The sequence below is a fragment of the Amphiprion ocellaris genome, chromosome 23 (genome assembly GCF_022539595.1).
Source record: "Amphiprion ocellaris isolate individual 3 ecotype Okinawa chromosome 23, ASM2253959v1, whole genome shotgun sequence".
Lineage (NCBI taxonomy): Eukaryota > Metazoa > Chordata > Actinopteri > Pomacentridae > Amphiprion > Amphiprion ocellaris.
The window spans coordinates 8830729-8849518 of NC_072788.1; the positions used below are offsets into that span (position 1 = coordinate 8830729).

The following is an 18790-nucleotide window of genomic DNA, read 5'->3' on the forward strand; positions in this document are numbered from 1 at the left end:
ACTCAGTCACGTCAAACTGGGGTACAGCGACTATATAAATACCAAAAACCACTTCAAATCCTGTCACTGTCCATTGACATCAGTCCTCTGTCATGTTAAGGGGTTTTACTTAAGAAACCATTGCAGCATATCTACATCTACCTTTTCTCCTCTTTCCCCATCGTCGCCTTTCTCTCCCCTTAAGCCTGGCAACCCCTGTGAAAGTACAACTCCACTTCATTACTTCACCGAGCAGACACATACGAGGGTTTATTGTCCTCATAAATCGAAAGACAAAACATCAGGATCAAACTAAAAAGAATTCTGACAGTGAAAGAAGGAAGGTGACAAAAACGCAAACTGAGACTGCAAGAAATTGGAGGGATGTGAAACTGAGAAATACCTGAGCATATATATATTTAGTGTAAAAAATGCCGATAAAAAGTATTCATCCTCAACGTTGAATTGTGATGAATTTAACTTGGCTTTTTTTGACATGAATTTACAGAAAGACTCTTTTGTGTCAAAGTGGAAACAGATTTCACAAAGAAATGAAAACAGTGTGTAACATAAATGATTGCATTAAAGTGACTCACTTAATTCAACACGTACAGCTAGTTGGTGTTAGAAGTCACTGTTATTGAAATGGAGATCATTTGAGTGCAGTGATTGTGTCTCAAGTGACTGTAGTATAAAGACACCTGTATCTGGAAGGTCCAGTCACTGGTGAATCAGTACTCCTCCCTTTAACTACACCACGAAGACAAAAGAACACTCAAAGCAACTCAGTGAAAAGGATTATTAATAAGCATAAGTCGCAGGCTCATCTGACTAGAGCAGGTCGTCCTCAAAAACTGAGTGATTGTGTAAGAAAGAGTCTAGTGAGGTTGGCCACCAAGACTCCTATGACTCCTCTGAAGGAGTTACAAGCTTCAGCAGCTGAGGTGGGAGAAACGGTTGCCTGTTCTTCACCAGTCAAAGGTTTGTGGCAGAGTTGCGAAAGCGAAAGACGCTGTTGATAAAAGGCTATATGAAATCTTGACTAAGAGTTCACTAGAAAGCAAGTGGAGGATTGTGAAGTCAACTGGAAGAAGGTAGGACCAAATTTTATCTTTTTGCTATGTTTAGCGGACACTAAACACTGCACAGTATAACGAACACACCACCTCCATTGTAAAGCATGGTGGTGGCAGCATCATGTGGGGGTGCTTCTTAGCAGCAGGCCCTGGAAGGCTTGTAAAGGTAGAGGGCAACATTAGTGTGTGCAGCAAAGTATAGGGCAACACTGGAGGACAATCTGATGCAGTCTGCAAGAAAACTACCACTTGGGAGAATATTTGTTTTCCATCAAGACAATGACCTGGAACATACAGTGAAAGCTATACAGAAATGGTTCAAAGACGACAAGGTGAATGTTATTTAGTGATCAAGTCGGAGCCCAGAATTCAATCTAACTGAGAACCCAAGCTGGACTTGAAAAGAGCTGCTCACTCATGGTCCAATGAGATTAAATTAAAATTTCAGTGTCTAAAAGTGCAAAGCTGACATCTACTCATTGCCAACATGAAAGTTGTGAATATTTTTTCAGTCGTCTATTTAATATTTTAGATTTTGAATTAACTGACATTGCTGTGTAGATTTTTTTTTCCACTTTGACATGAAAGAATCTTTTTAGGTAAATTTGTGTCAAAAAGTCCAAATTAAATTGACCATAATTCCAAGCTGAAAGACAAGAGAGGGGAAAACTTCCAAGGGGGTAAATACATTTTAGAGGCACTTTATTTGATAGTAAAACAGTAAAATCTCATAAAAAAGGAGGGAAAACGAGCAACTCCTTATGTGCAAAAATACTTTTAATGTATTAACCTTGAGCAGGAATCGACACCTTTATACAATTAGCTAAATAGCATTGGGTGTGGAGCAGCATTTAATGTCCCTGAGGAAGCATCTTAAATCAGTACTGAATCTCCATGTGGGATATAAATGCAGGTCTGAGATGAAATGTTTGTATCACAAAATCAGATAAATTGTGGAAATCATGTCAACGTTTTCATAGACTTATCAGCTACTTTGATCATGTAAAGCTTTTATTCTATATTATTTTTATTATTTGACTCATGGTTACATTACTAATTCTGGTTTCCTTTTTTTTTTTTTTTTTTTAAATTCTCTACTCTCATAAAAACAGAACCAATAAAGACAGACTTACATCCAGCCCTGGTGTTCCAGCAGCTCCCTGCAACAACAACAACAAAAGATAAATAGCATTATTTGCATCACACAACCAACTTTCACGAATGCATGCATCTCAGTATAAGCCTGGACAAACATACAGATCATATAGCATCGAACAAATGGGGGAAAATGTACGTAACCACAAAATTTATTCTAACAGAAACAAGAAAAGGGAAGCATGATCACGTAACACCAGTGTTCACCTCCCTCCACTGCCTTCCTTTGTGTTTCAGGATAGATTTAGCTTGTTTTTACAGTTTTAAATCAGCTGGTGCGCCTTATTTAGCACAACTCTTGCATCATTATTCCTCAGTTAGAGCATTGAGGTCAACCAAGATGGTGCTTTTAAATGTTCCAAGATCCAAGCGGTGGCTGCTCCTAATCTCCAGAACAGACTACCTTTTTTCTGTTCAAACTTTAGAAACTTTTAAGTCTCTTAGCTGGCGTTAGATACAAGTAGAGCCTGACAAACCTGAGTTAATTTTTTGTTGTGTTCAAACTATTTCAATGTATCTTCTTTAAGTCTCTGTTTTTTGTGGTGTATTTAATTGTGTGGCACTTACTGTTCTTAAATGTGCTTTATGAACAAATCTGACTTTGATATGACACTACTGGATGTATACAAATACATGTATTATACTACAAATGTGGCTCAACATAACCATATCCTTAATACACTTACAGGTAGTCCATAAGGTCCTCTTGGTCCTGGCTCGCCTGGTGCTCCTCTCTCACCCTAGTACAAACAAATACATGTTAAAAATCAGTCCTAAAATGTTTAAATAAAAGTTAAAATGTTCTACATTATCAGTCAGATATGAAGTCTTACTATGTCACCCTTTGGCCCAGCTGGACCAGCTGGACCCGGAGGTCCATCCATGCCCTGCAGAGAGCGATGTTATCATCATGAGTTTACGTTTTTGTACCAGTAGGTTGGTTGTCAGAATAATTTGAAGAGCAAATAGCAGATAAAAAGCAAGAATCATGTTTAACCTCCACCTTTGTGCAATATTCCCACCTGGTTGGACCTACGAACAGCCCACAGAACTAGTAGACGTGCACTGGCCACAAGGGACAATTACAACACTGCTGCCATAGTTAATGTATGAGTGTGTGTTAATGCTCTGTTAATGCAGCACGAGACAAAACAGGAGTCTGCTGTAACAGTGTTGTGTTCGCTCACTATCCTGTGAACCTGTGTGGTTTAATTGAACTCATTAGAGCTAGTAAAAAACTTCTTTGAAGAATGAATGAATGAGGTGGCATGAGTGAAAAAACAAAAAAACCTTGACTGAGAATCAGGGTCTGTATGGAGGGGGAAAGAGGTAGGCAGAAGTTGGGTGGTGAAGCCTCTTGGTCGCATGACACTCACCCTAATTCCGGGCTTGCCGTCCAAGCCGGAGGCTCCCTGCGTGGTTATGGAGGTATGAGTGACATGAACAAGGCGGGATTAGTACCAGATGAACACTGTTATTAGGACAGGTCGATGGCAGGGTTCACAACAACGAAATTACACTGTGTGTTACAGGGAGTTTGGCAAAGTAGTCAGCCCAGGCAAATGAAAATGAGGACAGAACACGGAGAAGCCATTATAGACGCACACAAACACACACCCGAATGTGTGGCCTAGTACACAATAAGACATGTGGCAGGACTAAAATAGAAAAAAGGTATTTCTGTGGGTGTCTGGAGGTATAAAGGGCTGTGTGGTTGGTGATGCTTACAGGGAGACCCAAAGGCCCGCGGTCTCCTTTGTGTCCTGGTTCTCCTCTTATACCCTTCGCACCATGTAAACCACCTTCACCCTGGAAAACAAAGGAAGCAGGAGAACATGAAACAGTCACTGTATCTGCAATAGCGTCTGTGCCTGTTGTTCTGCTTTACAGTTGCTCTAAAGTTCTGCTGAGCCAGAAATATCCTCTTTAACACCCCTTAATTTGGCAGCCAACCTCTACCTGATTATACAGATTTACCCAGTTGGCCTTTGTTTGTTTGGGTTCTTCACATATGTTGTAATTACATTCACCACATACGTCTTATCTCCATAACACCTGAGCAACTCCAATCATGAGATGAAGTTAAAAGTTTCAGGAACATCAAGTAAGTCGAAGTCTCCTTGTGTCCACAACCGTGTTGCCAACACACCGTAAAGGTCCTATATGGTGAAAATCCATTTTTATTGTGTCTTGTGGTTGTTTGGTGGTTTTAAAAAGGTGGGAAGATGTTCCTGAAGCTCCCCAACAACTAGTTAGCCTCCCAGCTTTACAAGCAAATAAAACTTCCACCCATGGTTCTGGCTGTCAATTACAAATGCAGAGAGAGTTTTCTTCCTGAAGGGGGCAGGGACAGCAGCAGCTCATTGTTTTTCAGAGCAAAACAGCCCGTTTAGAAGTGCCCTTTGATAAAGACTTTGATACACTTGCTGAAAAGGGGACCTTTAAAGAAATATGTAAGTGTGAGTACAGGAACAGTATATTACAATGTGGACAAAAGTTCACTAGCTATTTATACAGTGGGATTTACAGGATGTGTTACAATTGGAAAACACACAAAACTGCATGAATAAACACTAACAATGTGTTCTTGCAACATTTAAATGAGGTTCATGGTTAGAAAATGTGCCCATTTTGGTTTAATCATATTCACAATAACCTGGATTTGCCTGAACTTGGTGTCATACAGGTGAAGTTTATTTTCTTGTTGAGCATTACCTTCGGTCCGGGGAAGCCATGGGGTCCCTGAAAACCAATAAAAAGTGGCAAAAAAAATTAGTTCCTGTTTTTTTTTCCATTAAAATAATTTTCTATCTTTTACATTGGTGATCATTTCTGTATTCTATGCAGCACCATGACATTTCTCTCAGTGAAGCCAGTACAAATGCTCCACCCTGTGTTTTATATTTACTCTGTTTCTAGGTGACTTTATATAAGCAAACACTGCAGGGGGATTACACACAAGTCAGACTGCTATACGGGGCAACAGACGAAGACAGATGAAGTCAGTGACTGTTAGCTGAAGAAAATATCTTTTACAGTGACCCTAAACACCCACAGAAGCTAATACAGTGGACTAACCAGATGGATTTGGTCATTTTGCCATCAAAGCTTTTAAAAAGAAAACTGTGGTGTCTCAAACTACTGTTAGAAGCTTTCTGAAGTCAGAATTTAAAAACTTCTATGTTTAACCACCGTATAAACCTATCCTAGCATGAACCGAATAACCCTGCAGTGTATACTGTGAGTGTTACTGCATTTAATTCATTTGCCATGACAGCATTAAGTCATTGTGTTTTTACTCCTGCAAGGGAAGAATTAAAAACACCTGATGTAAAACAGATTTGTTTACCACAGTAAGGATGAGAAGCGTTGACGCCTCATTACATTCCAGTCTGTTATGACGCATATTCGCTACCATTTCATTAGATCAGCGTCATGTAGCTGCATATTATATGATTAAATGAGTTTTACAATGAATTTAAGCTACAATTCTACAGTTCTATAATTTAATTTAGCCGACGCTTCTATCCAAAGCGATGTACATCTGAGAGTAGATACAACACAAGCAAGGATCTAGTCAGTAGAAAACAAACTGGATAAGTGCCATAAAACAAGTTCAAGAGTCAAGTTAAGTAATGTCTGGTATCCACAGAAACCTACCATAGGTCCTGGGGGTCCGTGAGGCCCTGGTGCTCCTGGAGGGCCAATAATCTGAAAATATTATATATATAAATGATGTTACCAAATAATGAATCAATGAGGTGAAAAGATTGTAAATAAACTTTATATTCCCACTATAATATATAACAATACTTTGCAGAGTAGTTTGCTCTGAAAAGCATCTGTAAAAATTGGTGTCCAGGTAAAAACTGAACATTTTTAAATATTTCTCAACAGTTTTTTTTCTTACGGATTTTTACTGCTTGGTTTAATTACAGATACCATTTATATTTAAAATTTAAATTTTTATCAGTCTAAATATTAACTCTAAAAACCAGGCCAAAAACTTTAAATAACATCCACATTAAAATCTGTGTTTTTCTAAACATTAATTTGTTCTTTTGCGTTGAACTGTAAAATTGCCTTTTTTTATGAGCAGATTACTTTCCAGATATTTGCTGTAGTATGAAGATTAAGGGGGCTGCACAGTGGCGTAGTGGTTAGCACTTTCGCCTTGCAGCTAGAAGATCCCTGGTTCGCGTCCCGGCTTTCCCGGGATCTTTCTGCATGGAGTTTGCATGTTCTCCCTGTGCATGCGTGGGTTCTGTCCGGGTACTCCGGCTTCCTCCCACAGTCCAAAAATATGCTGAGGTTAATTGATCATTCTAAATTGCCCGTAGGTGTGAATGTGAGAGTGATTGTTTGTCTCTGTGTGTAGCCCTGCGACAGACTGGCGATCTGTCTAGGGTGTCCCCTGCCTTCACCTCAGTCAGCTGGGATAGAATGCTACTTACAGAAGGACCTTGAGGACCAGGTAGTCCTGGATCTCCTTTATCACCTTTCACCCCGTTGACACCCTGAAGAACAAAAGCTTCATGAGACGTATCATTTCTATCTAGTGAGACACAAAGACATTTCAGAGGTTTCTTTTTTAAATCTGAATGTGAGTATCTGGGATTCTTACAGGTAAGCCAGGTAAACCGGTTGTTCCTTTGTCTCCTGAAGCTCCAGGCATTCCCATGTCTCCTTTGGAACCTTTGTATCCCTGAAAGAGGATGGAAATGTACATATATCTATAAGTATATTGTCATTTTCTACTTGTGTAATATCCATTTGTAGCTAAATATTGCTTGTGGTGCTTTTGTTTTTGTAAGGCTGCTTTAGGGCTAAGTTAGCATAAATTAGCATTTTTCCTAACATATGTTTACAACCTGTATTTTTATACTGACGTTTTTATATACTATCTTAATTAAATAATCCAAGCAAGTGAAACAAAGTAACCATTTTACTATTCACCCTGTCAGCTCTCTATGCAAACATATAGTGTATTATAGTGTTAAATACTAAAGCTGGGGTAGGCAGTTTTTCTTCAGCATTTTTTATTTCTTTTTTGGCATTCAACATTTGCAGGAGAATTGCCCCATATTTTAAAATGCAGGCTTTTTTTGTGCTCCTTTTCTGCCAATTTAAACTTAAATGGCTTTAATCACCAAGTAGCAAATAGCTTAAGCAATATAAAACTACAAAAATAAAGTAGCCAAGCTCATAGTACTTCATAAATCTGTTGAAAATTGGACTCATCTACTGTATATATGAGATTACAAGATCAACTCACTCTTTCTCCATCGAGTCCAGGCAGACCAGGCATCCCACGATCCCCCTGGCACCACAGAAGACGACTTTTAGCAATTGTGGAGCAAGCATATGGTGCGATATAAAGAAAGCAGTTTTTACCTTCGTGCCCTGTGGTCCCTCAGGCCCAGGAGGCCCTGGAGGACCCTGAGAGAGAGACAGAAAGATCACAGTTGTCTTCTATATAAACTATTTTTCCACATGGGACTGCGAAATGAGCTCAAGCTTTTCAACTTTGAATACACCACAAGTGAACTGCATTTTAATACGACGACAATGGTTTGCACACAAATAATTTAAAAAATGTTAGCACTCAGTTAAAGACTATGAACAGGATGCTCAACTGAAAGACACATGCACAAGTCACAACAGAACACACGTAGAAATAATTATTATTGGGATGTGATCACGTTGCAATGAAACCAGAAATTCCACACCATTTAAAGTAATTATTTAGGGTGAAATGGAAGATATTCAGACCATGAAGGCTCAGCGATTTGTTTCTAAATGCGTCGGTAGCTTCACAAAGGGTTATTAATGAAAGAAAAATCCAAATTGTTCAGAGATTCAGGTTTGATAAAGAAATGCCAATGTGAAACTCAACAATTTTCTACCACGTTAAAGAATATAATACATCACATTGCATTTAGTTATCATTGTGGGGTAAAAACATCGCGGCACACATGAAAAATGTCTTTCATAAATCAGCTGACAGCTTTTATTTTCATTGTTGAATACATCACATACTTCCGTAGGCTTAGCTTACGTCGCCTAAATTATACACTTAGTATTAAATTCTAGACTGTGTGATTGTAAATTTGCTCATTTTGTTGTGTTGAGTTATGCTAAATGAGGAAATTGTGCACAATGCTTCATATTTCTACCCTGCATGTCCTACATAACAAGCAAAGTTGCTTTTACCACTCCAAGACTTTGTGTAATATCAGTGTTTTTCTACATACGGACAAATCTGTGCAATATTAATACTTCTCTATGAGTATTTATACTCCTGAAAGAATCTGTGCTACACCACTGATATGTGCAATATTGTTATTTCCACATCCAGAGCAATTTGGACAATCTGGACTGTTACTTACATATATTCTTGGTTTATTTGTATTTTTCTACTGATATTTTTTTAAATTTCTGCACTATATTTTGCTGTTGTAATAATGTACATTTCCCTACTGTGGGATTAATATAGACTTATCGTCTCATATCACAAAAATGTTTTTTTTTCTGAATGGAAACACCACCTCTGGTATGCAGATATGCAAAACAATAAAGTCTTTAAACTGGATCTTACATCTTAATTTTAGCTAACAAAGCATGCCGCATCTTACCATATCAGTGTATCATATTTGCTGCATATTTCTAAACCAATTTTCATACAAATGAACACACACAATGGCCTTTACTGCTATACTTCATGAATTTTTGACCAGAAACGGACTGATTAAGTTTTAAAGAACACATTTTTAATAATATCTTGACATGGTTGTTTTAAAGGATGAGTCACAGACATTCAAGGAGACGACCAGCAACTCAGGCAGCGCATAAGCTTTGGTCACACAGAAGCATAATAATCAAACGTTGCTTCATTCACTGTCAGGCAAACATGTGGCTGGGTGAGGGAGCACAGTTACGACAGGGCAGTGCAGACCGGCGCTGGGGTTGGGGTTGGGGTTGGGTTGGGCCCATGCTAGGACAAAGATGAATCACTCGTGGAGATGACACAATAAACAGAGCACACAGAGCCTAATTACCGTAACTGTAATAGTGGTAATCTTCTGCAGTGGGCCGAGAGAGTGGAAAAGGGGGAGGAGGTGAGAGATAAGGTTGCAGAGGTCACACAGGAAAGAAACCTTTGTGTCAGCACATTTCTGCACACAGTCACCCTCAAAATGAGTTCCTCATTACAGTACAAATGTTTGCTTTATTTATCTGTAGCAGACATAACCCGAGTAATGTGAAGTTAAAGGCATTGTAAAATATAGGAAGTAAAAATGTGAGGTGCCACACTTGATTGATTCGTTCAAGCAAAAATGAACGCCAAAGTACATCATTTAATATGCATATATTTGGCTCCAACTGTCTCTCCACAGTGCCGCATTAACTGCAAATGAGTCAAAACTGTTTATGTGGGATTGTGAGTATGAATATAATTTGAATTCTAAAAATCAAGGCACCCAAAACAAACAAACAAAAAGCCCTTTTTAAGTTTTATGAGCTGCATCAATTAATATCCGGACCGACCTGTAAAGCCTCCTGAATGTTTCCGTTGTAGTCGATGATTTCTGTGGCTCCTTGGTCTCCTTTCTGCCCTGAAGGGCCCTGAACATAGTCGAAATTAACATTTAAACACATTTTATTTCACAGTGAATGCCTGATTTATACATAAAATCAGAGAAATCTCTGCTCCAATAAAACGGCTACGGTGGCATTGCTGCCCCCTGGTGGTAACAGTGTCAAGATGCACTAATACTAGCAGACGTCATATGGAATTTAAAGTTTTGAGTATTAATCAGAATGCAACATTGATACATTATAACATTAAAGAAATGGGGGAGCAGAGGCATTTATCTTTTATTTAATCGCTTACCCTCGGGCCAATAGACCCCAAGTCTCCTTTATCTCCAGTCTCCCCCTAATGTGAGAAGACAAATAAAAATGAACTGATATTACTACTCCAACTACATTGTCATTAGTGGAGAACTGTAATAGCTACTTCCAAATTGTAAAATGGCCCAAATGCTGTAGAATAACCCTGGATGTCATGACTTGCCTCACTGCAGCATTTTATATCCTCATATAGTATGACAGCTGTAAATGCAACTTTAATTTTATTCTGATTTTTGTGATACTACTGTTACTGTAAGTGATAACACAGAGGCTGAAGCAGCACTGAATATTGCTTGCAGATGTGATGGTTTTCACCTTTAATCATTTCTATTTTCACACAAAATAGCCTGTTAAACAAAAATCTTAGTGTTTGATATTCCTGTAGGCACAAAAGTTCTAGATATTAGAACTCAAAGTGAGCTTTTAATGGTGAAAAATCAAGATCAGTGACTATAAAAAGTGCTAACCTCCCTTGGAAACTTTCTCCTTTACTGAATACAAACTTGTTACACCTTCAGAGGGAGTCATAGGTGTCTTGGTAACCAGCCATACTCTACTTTAATTATATTTATCGCTTGACTTCTACTTTTTAATAACCTTTTCTTGGAATTGCTCGGAGTGTTCTTTAGTCTTCATGATGTAGTTATTTCAAGGAGTACTGATTCACCAGTGACTGGACCTTCCAGATACAAGTGTCTTTACATTACAATCACTAAGACATTCATTGCAATCAGATGATGTAAATTATACCAGCTGAGTGACTTCTAGCACCACCTGGCTTTCTACAGAAAGCTGTTTTCACTTTGACGTGAAAGAGTCTTTTTTGGGGGTAAATTCTCATCAACAAAGCCAAATAAACTGACCACAATTCGACGTTGAAAAGCAAATAAAAGGAGAAAACTGAATACTTTTTCGAGGCACTGTATTCCACTATGTCTTCTTTTCACCAGGGATTCGCTCGGTCTCCTAAATTAAAGAAAACACATCTGAAATTCTCACCTTTGACCCTTTAGGTCCTGGTGTACCAGCCTCTCCTTGTGAACCCTGCCATGAGTAAAAAAAAAAAAAAAAAATACAGATGATGTAAAGAATATCAGCTTGAGAGGCACTACAAGAAAAGTGAAGCATCTGAGGTATAAACCCAAAATTGGAAAATACGAAACAAGCTCTTTTTATGGGTTCGATCCAAATTCATCATAAAAAATTCAATGGATTTCTAATGCACATTTCACAGAGGAAATATCATCAGCGCCTCTTACTTCCCTCGAGAGAGAAATGCAGTCGGCTCCACTAAAATAACCAGCTTTTAATATGCAGCAGCGGAGAAAGTGTTTATTTGAACTCTGTCACTGACAAAGGGAGGGTTTCGCTTGTGGGGCTTCTGATAGGATGTGAACCAGATCTCTGTCGTCTACGTTTAGACTGGGGCTTTAGGCACCTTCTGGGCCGGTGCCAGACATAAACAAGGGTGAACTCATTTATATTTGGACTACAGGGTGAACCTATTACACACTATAATGGTTTATCCAGCCTTCTTTGTTAACAAAAGTGAATGCTTTGTCTAATTTTGAACTCTTCACTGTGTGTGATTTGATCAAAGAGGCTCTAGATGGCAGCAAAGCAACAAGAAGAGTCTCCTCAGACACAATCCAATGCTCATTTAATTCATACCATACATAAGGGGAATAAATGTGAACTTGTGAACTTCTGCAGCTTACCTTTGGCCCGATTGGTCCAATTTCTCCTCGTTCACCTTTTCCTGGTGGTCCGTGGTCGCCTCTCTCGCCCTACGCAAACAAAACAACAAACTACTCAGTAACAAAAGCAGAGTTATTGTGTTTTCCTGCAACCTGCATGTCATAAATGTGACACAGAACTGCTGACGGTTTCTTTTTAATCGTCAGCAGGAGAGCGGCGGTGCATCTCCTCAACGTCAGGGAGGCCTTCAGCTTCCTGTCATGTAATGCAGTGGAGGAATCTCCTGGAAGAGCTGCTCGTCAGTTTGCTTACTCAACACATTTGCATGTATTTATGAGGACTCGGCACAATTGGACAGATGTGACCCTCAACAAGGTTGTTTTTTTTTCTTTTTAAAGTCTATTCAGATTGAGCTTTCTTGAACATTTAAAGACAAATGCAGATTGTTTGCTGTGTAGTTGTGTTGCACACAAGACAGCCAGTAGAGGGGGGTGTGGTATAACTGTGAGCTAATAGTTTCTATTAGTTATTGCTGCTACTGAGACGTGTTAGGACTTCATCTCACAAAGGCACTACCAAGTGAACACTGAAATTTGTTAGGGTTTTTATCTCACGAAGGTACTACTAACTGAACACTGAAATTGATATTACATATGAGTGTTATAATATTGATAATAATTAACCATTTAATGTGCAATGAATCCATGAGTTGTGCTTGACTTTTAAAAGGGAAGAGATGGAGCTAAGCTCTAACTCCAAGCTCTGATGGACACAGACAGGTCAGGCTGGAAAGTTACAGCCGCTTATAAAAGAAAAAATTCTTCTTCTCCACATGCACACACTAAGAAAGATAGAGTTTTGGCCTTGATACACAGCACTTTCCTATTTTCTTATAATTTAACAACTAATTTTACTGAAACTGCAAACTCAAGCTTGTTTGAGGGAGAAAACCAAAATAATCCAGCCTAAAGAACACCTGCATCCCCCCTATGAGATACCACTAATGGCTACATCATATCTCAGCTAATAATTGAATAATACTAACTGGTAGAAAGCAGAAGAAAGTTTGCAGGAGGTTCTTTTTACAGGATGCGGCTCCTGGGGATTGGAAGAATCATGTGCCAAGAGATATCGACATATCTGTGCACCAAATAAATGGAGAATTAAGCCTAAACCACGGTTATCCCCACCTTTAGCCAATCATATTTCAATATTTCAATTAGATGTTTATATCTATGACCTATCACACAATACTAGACTAAATAAAATGTTGTGTTCACTTTTGATTTTATCCTTTTCTGGGAAGCTGTTCCAAACAGAAAAGGTCCTTGTACACGATTCTTTTGAGACACTGATATTTAGAAAATAAATGGGAGAGAAGTAGTTTGTCTTCTATCTCAAAAAACGAACACGCTCAACAGATGCAACCATTACTCAGCAATGTTGACAGAGCAACTGCTTACTAATGGGAACTTATTGCACAGGGAGGGAAATGACGCATTAAAAATGTCACAAAGGTGTTCTATTTTTGCATGTTTTGATAGTGCAAGCTAAGAAATGAAGTAGAAAAAACCTTGAAAAATAGTTCTAAAGCCAAGCATTTTCTTTTTAGCATCAGCCTGACATTTTATAAAGAAACAGAGGACAATGCAAGGCTAATACATCTTGATTATCAACGCTAAAGCACAATGTGAGCACTGATTCTTGTGTGTCTGGATCATCGCCACAGCGTGATAATGTCACGACTCAAAGGCAGCGGCTCATTCTGACCACTTCCAAGTGACATTTCAAAGAAACAGGTTTAATCACCTCAGCAGAGTGATAATAACGGATAATGAGATTAGAAACTTCAGGGAAATTAGTGATTTCAATGGCGACGGCACTGACGGGGTGTGATAAAAATCTGTCAGAGCTGTTGCGTCTCGTTATCGCCACACTGTGTCACTCAGAGCAGAAAATAAACCCTCTATAATGTGACAAACAACTGTGGAAAGTCCCCCCACCTTCGTTCCTGGGAGCCCTGGAAGCCCCGGCTCTCCCTGGGGACCAAGGAATCCAGGCTCACCCTTAAAAAAAAAAAAAAAAAAAAAAAAAAAAAAATGAGAGAAAAATTTTGCATCTATTACTCATTTTTCCACAAGGCATTTTTTTGGTGTAACACAGCTAATGAGTGCTAAACACATACACAAGATGCATGGCCAAATATATTCAGAACGACAGGCATGCACTTACTGCTCGCAGAAACGCATGCATAAATCACACACACACCGTCAGTGGTTCGCTAATGTATCCCCTGGCTTCACACATATTAATGACCGACTCTCTTATGTGCCTTAACAGACGCTACGACTGACCTTGTTAGAAGCTCATCACACACACACACACACACACACACACACACACACACACACACACACACACACACACACACACACACACACACACACACACACACACAAGGGTTGTGATTAACAGCGTGCAAAAACCAGCATCCACAGCGAGCTCTAACATTTTTGCACTTTCCATTATGAGGAGTGAGATTCCAGTATGAGGTGTGATGCTGGATTTGATTTACATTGCGTTTGATTGCGAAATTACTTAACGAGGATATATTATTACACCATCTGCAGCCAGAGTTCCCACCTACAGTACATTAGGAATCCCTCGGAGAGGTAACAGGCATTTGGCTCTGGAGCTGTTTTTCAGATTCTTTTCATTCAACACACATAAAACATCCAACTTCAGAGAGATGCATATAGAATCGTCGGCTCGGAAATGTTTTTTTTTTTTTTTTTTTTTTAAAAACTTTGATTGGATAAACAGCAAAGAACGCAGCAGCAGAACAAAGTGCACGGCGAGCCCATGAGGTGCTACGTTAGCAAAAAAAATGGTTAGATTCCATCAAGCATACAGGCCTCATAAGTCAAAACAGGAGTGTATAAAACATAGAAGTGCTTTTCTTAAGAATTACAAGCATACAAAGAGTGAAAAAACAGTAACAAGCATCATCATCATCATGCCTGTGTGAGCATTCCTTGCATTCACATGTTATATTTCAAGCTAATGATCCTGAAATATATTGGAGCAGTTGCTATTCTTTAGGTAGGAGATGGCAGTGACTTATTATGTGGCGTTTGGTTTCACCATCTGTTGCTGATTCTCACTAAAACAATAAAAAATATTCTAAATAATCCTCTTAACAAGCAGTAGTTCTCACACGTTCTGCACTGGGTCTCTTCATTGCCACTTCCAGGAACTAGACTGCAGTGTTAATTCAGTCCTCTATGCTCTCTGCAAATCTTAATGGGTTGGTTTTCCTGCAGACTGTCGAGATCAAAAGCGCCAACTTGTCATTTTGCCTAAACTCCTGGTTTCTGGTGCCGCTGCCACTGCTGAAAATAGAGTATTAAAGTCGAGGTGCAAATCCCACAAAGCAGGAAAGGCAAGATTAAGGATCTTAATGTGTCGTACATGAGGCATGGCGAAAGGTCGGCTGAGTTTTGCTCTGAAGCGGATGGACAGGGACAACACCGAGGGGAATGACTGGGGGTAAAAACAGCGAAGCATTTACCTTTATCCCTGGGAGTCCAGGCAGCCCTGGAAGTCCTGGCTCTCCCTATACAGGAAAAGTGTGACATGTTACAGCCAAGCCAAGCTAAGCTGAGTCAAGCCTCATTTGTAGGCTCTTTGGGGTTCTATTAGCTCGACACTTTATTTTCTATTTGTGTTTTCTCTGGCTATCAAGCTGCTGTAATTCTAAAAAAACAAAACAAAAAAACCCTAAAAAATAGAAAGTGCCCTGCTGTCCAGAAGTGTATGTCGACTGTCATTTTTCTTGCAGTAAGCATTTAGCACAAGGTCCTGCACATGCACTTTCATACCAACTCATGCAGCCGTGGCTTGACAGCGTGATTAGTGCTTGTTAAACACTCAACCCTTCACAAAGTGCAACGGGAGTTTTGTTTTTGAGGGGGGATTTTATTGGTTCGGGCAGGTGTGAAAAGTTCTGGTTTCTGGAAGGAAGAACTGTCAGATACTTTGGGTTAAAGTCGCAAAAAGCTGTTTCGAGAGAGGCGCTGTGGCTTCAAGGTCATTAGAGTTTGGCAGCGTGAAACGTCGAGAGTTGGTCTATTTCTCTGGTCCCAAGGACGGGTCACTGTCAAGTCGAGAGCTCCAGACTCAAGTTACCAACAAGTCTGAGTTACGCACAGTCATGTGATGCAACCATGGAAAAGTCCCATGTGGGGGCTTTCAAAAATAAAAATTCTGACTTGGGATAATTTAACGCTCAATTAGGACCATTGTATTTATTGCATATGCAAAGAAATGATTAGCGCTGCACGAGATGACAAACTGTAATGGCACTCAGGGGAGCATTTCTATTGTGGCTAATGAAAGCGTGCTAAAATGACAGAATAAGAATCTTTCTTGTGGGCTTCACTATGTGGAGAACAACTCAATGTCAGCAATACGATGAGAAATACAACTTGCAAATGTGTCAGCACAAGCAGAATGTGTTTAAAATGGAAGATAAGATTAAGCAGTCAAAACATTAGTTAGGCCACAAGTGTTTTTGTTGCAGCACAGCGGAAAATAAAACTGCTAAAAGCCTTTCTGTTTGCCTGTAACTCATTTGTCCAAACGGAGAAAAAGAGGGGGAATTAATGGGGTGCAACGTGTGGGATTAAAAGTGTAATTAGATGATGCACTGGTGTAATCTCAGCAGCCATCTGGCCAAAGGACAAGTAATGTTATTTCATTTTAGCTCCTCTTCTGGTGTGTGATTGTTTTATTAGTTTGTCATTTGCAGCTGTTTTTTCTGCAATATCCCCGTTTTTTTTGTTTCCTTGGAAAGGGACTAAAAAAAAAGTCAAATCAACAAACTCAGTGAAAAATGGCAAAAACAATGAAACAAATCCAAGAGGTTTAGTGTGTTCCAAGGAGCTAGTGTGACACCTGAGACCTCACTCTGGCACAAAACAAGCATCAGACCCAAGTAAATGTAAAATGAGTTGAAGAGATAGGACCTCCTGAAGGTCAAGTTGAAGTGTCAGGCGTTCATGTATCCTTATTACAATTCCAACAGGATGATCATCAACATTTGAACTGCTCTATTCTGTACATAGCAGCCCAGAGCTTGTCATGAAACATATATAGAAATGTCTAGAGAGCTACGGCCTGTTGAGTATTTTCTGTTTCTGCTATCAACAGCTACAAAATGCGTTTAACAAAATAGAGCAACAGTTAGTTCATATGTTTAAAACCACACTCTCATGACTGCTACATGTGTTTATGTGCTGCTGTGTGTCAGCTGTGCATCAGAGTGTATTATTACCTTATGTCCACTTCGTCCAGGTTCTCCAGGTTCACCCTGAAACACATGCAAGACGTTTCAACTGCTGCACTTCAGGATTGGGTTGCACCAGCTATTTGCAAAGCCAATATTAAGTTTCAGAGTAAAATCTTTCCCAAGTTCTTGTTATTTCAACAACTTTTTAAAACTGATTGATAAAGAGAGATTTGACACATTATTGATATGTTTTCGCCTGCTGAACTCATGTTGATTATGTCATCTGGATTCGCTTTTGTAACATCCAGACTCCACTTCAAAGTATAGACGTCCTTGTTTTTCGCACACCTGCATCCACAGAAGCCTTGCAAACATTTGTGCTGGCTGTAGGTTTCATTTTCTCTGGTTATTTACCCGAATTTAAAAAAAAAAAAAAAAAAAAACACTACATAGAAGGCCTGGTTTTAAAACATAACTCGTTCTTCAGTGGTGAGAATATTATGGGCTCTCTCTGCAGGTATCTCTGGTTCTGTATATTCAGTTACTGGCCCCAATGACCTCCAAAGTGTTCATGTTTTGTGATGCATTGTTTGTCTGTTTAGTTTCCCCTTCACCCTCAGCCCGACTGGTCGAGGCAGACGGCTGCCTTTCCTGAACCTGGCTCTGCCAGAGGTTTTTCCTTCCTAGTAAAGAAGAGTTTTTTCTCAACACTGTTGCTCATAAGCACTGCTCAAAGGGAAACCAAAGTAAATTTGGGATTTGTTGGGACTCTGTATAATTTTGGGCCTTGAGATGACATATGTTGTAAACTGATGCTACATAAATAAAACTGAAGTTGGATATTATACATTGAGCTAATATATATATTGGAGTTGGTTAAGTTAGCTAAGCTTTTTCCAATATTTAACTGCCTCAATGTGTTAAATGCTAATTTAAATTGAGAACGTATAAACTAAAAAAAAATGAGGAGGATTGCATCAACTAGGGGCGTGGCTTATCCTGTTGTGACATCACAAAAGGTAACAAACAATTTCTAATCGATGGCAAAAAATAAAAAAATAAACAAGGGGATGTTGTTTTCTCATATTTTGTAGGTCTGTAGACCCTCTAGGGACATGTAATTATGCTCAAAAACTATGAAAAACTGCATTTTGTGTCACATTTTAGTGGTAAGTTTGTGTGATGCAACCTTGAACCTACAAAGACTAGGTGCACCTGACTACGAATGAAGATCAAGAAATAAGACATTGAGCATTAGCTCCGTTCTCACCTTGATGCCTGCTGCAGAAGAACCTGCGTCTCCCTGAGAAAAAAGTCCATAAAGAAAATGCAAGAATTAGACAGATACAACATAAAAAACCCAAAGTGACAGAGGTTATTATCGAGCCTCACCATGCAACTACAATTACAAAAATTATCACTTATTACCGAAGTCTATTCACTGAATAATGCAGAACATCATTTCACAACTGCTGTGTTTGTCCGGATAAAACTGGGTGAAAATCCCATTTAGAAAGACGATTGTCTTCCATTCTGAGCAGCGTTAACTCTGAATGTACCTTCTCACCAGAGCTGCAGACGGCATTTTCTGTAACTACAGTGCTGGGAATCATTTCATTGTTTTTACACTGTCAGACTGCAGCTGGGTAATGGTGATGACATGAGAGGTGAAATCTAA

General features: G+C 39.2%; 1 protein-coding gene across 1 annotated transcript in view; it reads right to left on the reverse strand.

The window, feature by feature from the left end:
- The window catches only part of LOC111589166 (collagen alpha-1(XXV) chain), a 181943-nt gene that overhangs the window by 9913 nt on the left and 153240 nt on the right, over positions 1-18790 (reverse strand). The window contains exons 15-35 of the mRNA XM_035943763.2: positions 18383-18415; positions 17158-17193; positions 15394-15438; positions 13826-13888; positions 11843-11911; positions 11124-11168; positions 10105-10149; positions 9759-9836; positions 9269-9292; positions 7605-7649; positions 7486-7530; positions 6835-6915; positions 6665-6727; positions 5871-5921; positions 4926-4952; positions 3939-4019; positions 3587-3622; positions 3044-3097; positions 2897-2950; positions 2189-2215; positions 142-195 (exon numbers count right to left, since the gene is read on the reverse strand). Of these exons, the coding sequence (XP_035799656.1) occupies positions 142-195; positions 2189-2215; positions 2897-2950; positions 3044-3097; positions 3587-3622; positions 3939-4019; positions 4926-4952; positions 5871-5921; positions 6665-6727; positions 6835-6915; positions 7486-7530; positions 7605-7649; positions 9269-9292; positions 9759-9836; positions 10105-10149; positions 11124-11168; positions 11843-11911; positions 13826-13888; positions 15394-15438; positions 17158-17193; positions 18383-18415 (1056 nt within the window). The remainder of the gene's footprint in view (positions 1-141; positions 196-2188; positions 2216-2896; positions 2951-3043; positions 3098-3586; positions 3623-3938; positions 4020-4925; positions 4953-5870; positions 5922-6664; positions 6728-6834; positions 6916-7485; positions 7531-7604; positions 7650-9268; positions 9293-9758; positions 9837-10104; positions 10150-11123; positions 11169-11842; positions 11912-13825; positions 13889-15393; positions 15439-17157; positions 17194-18382; positions 18416-18790) is intronic.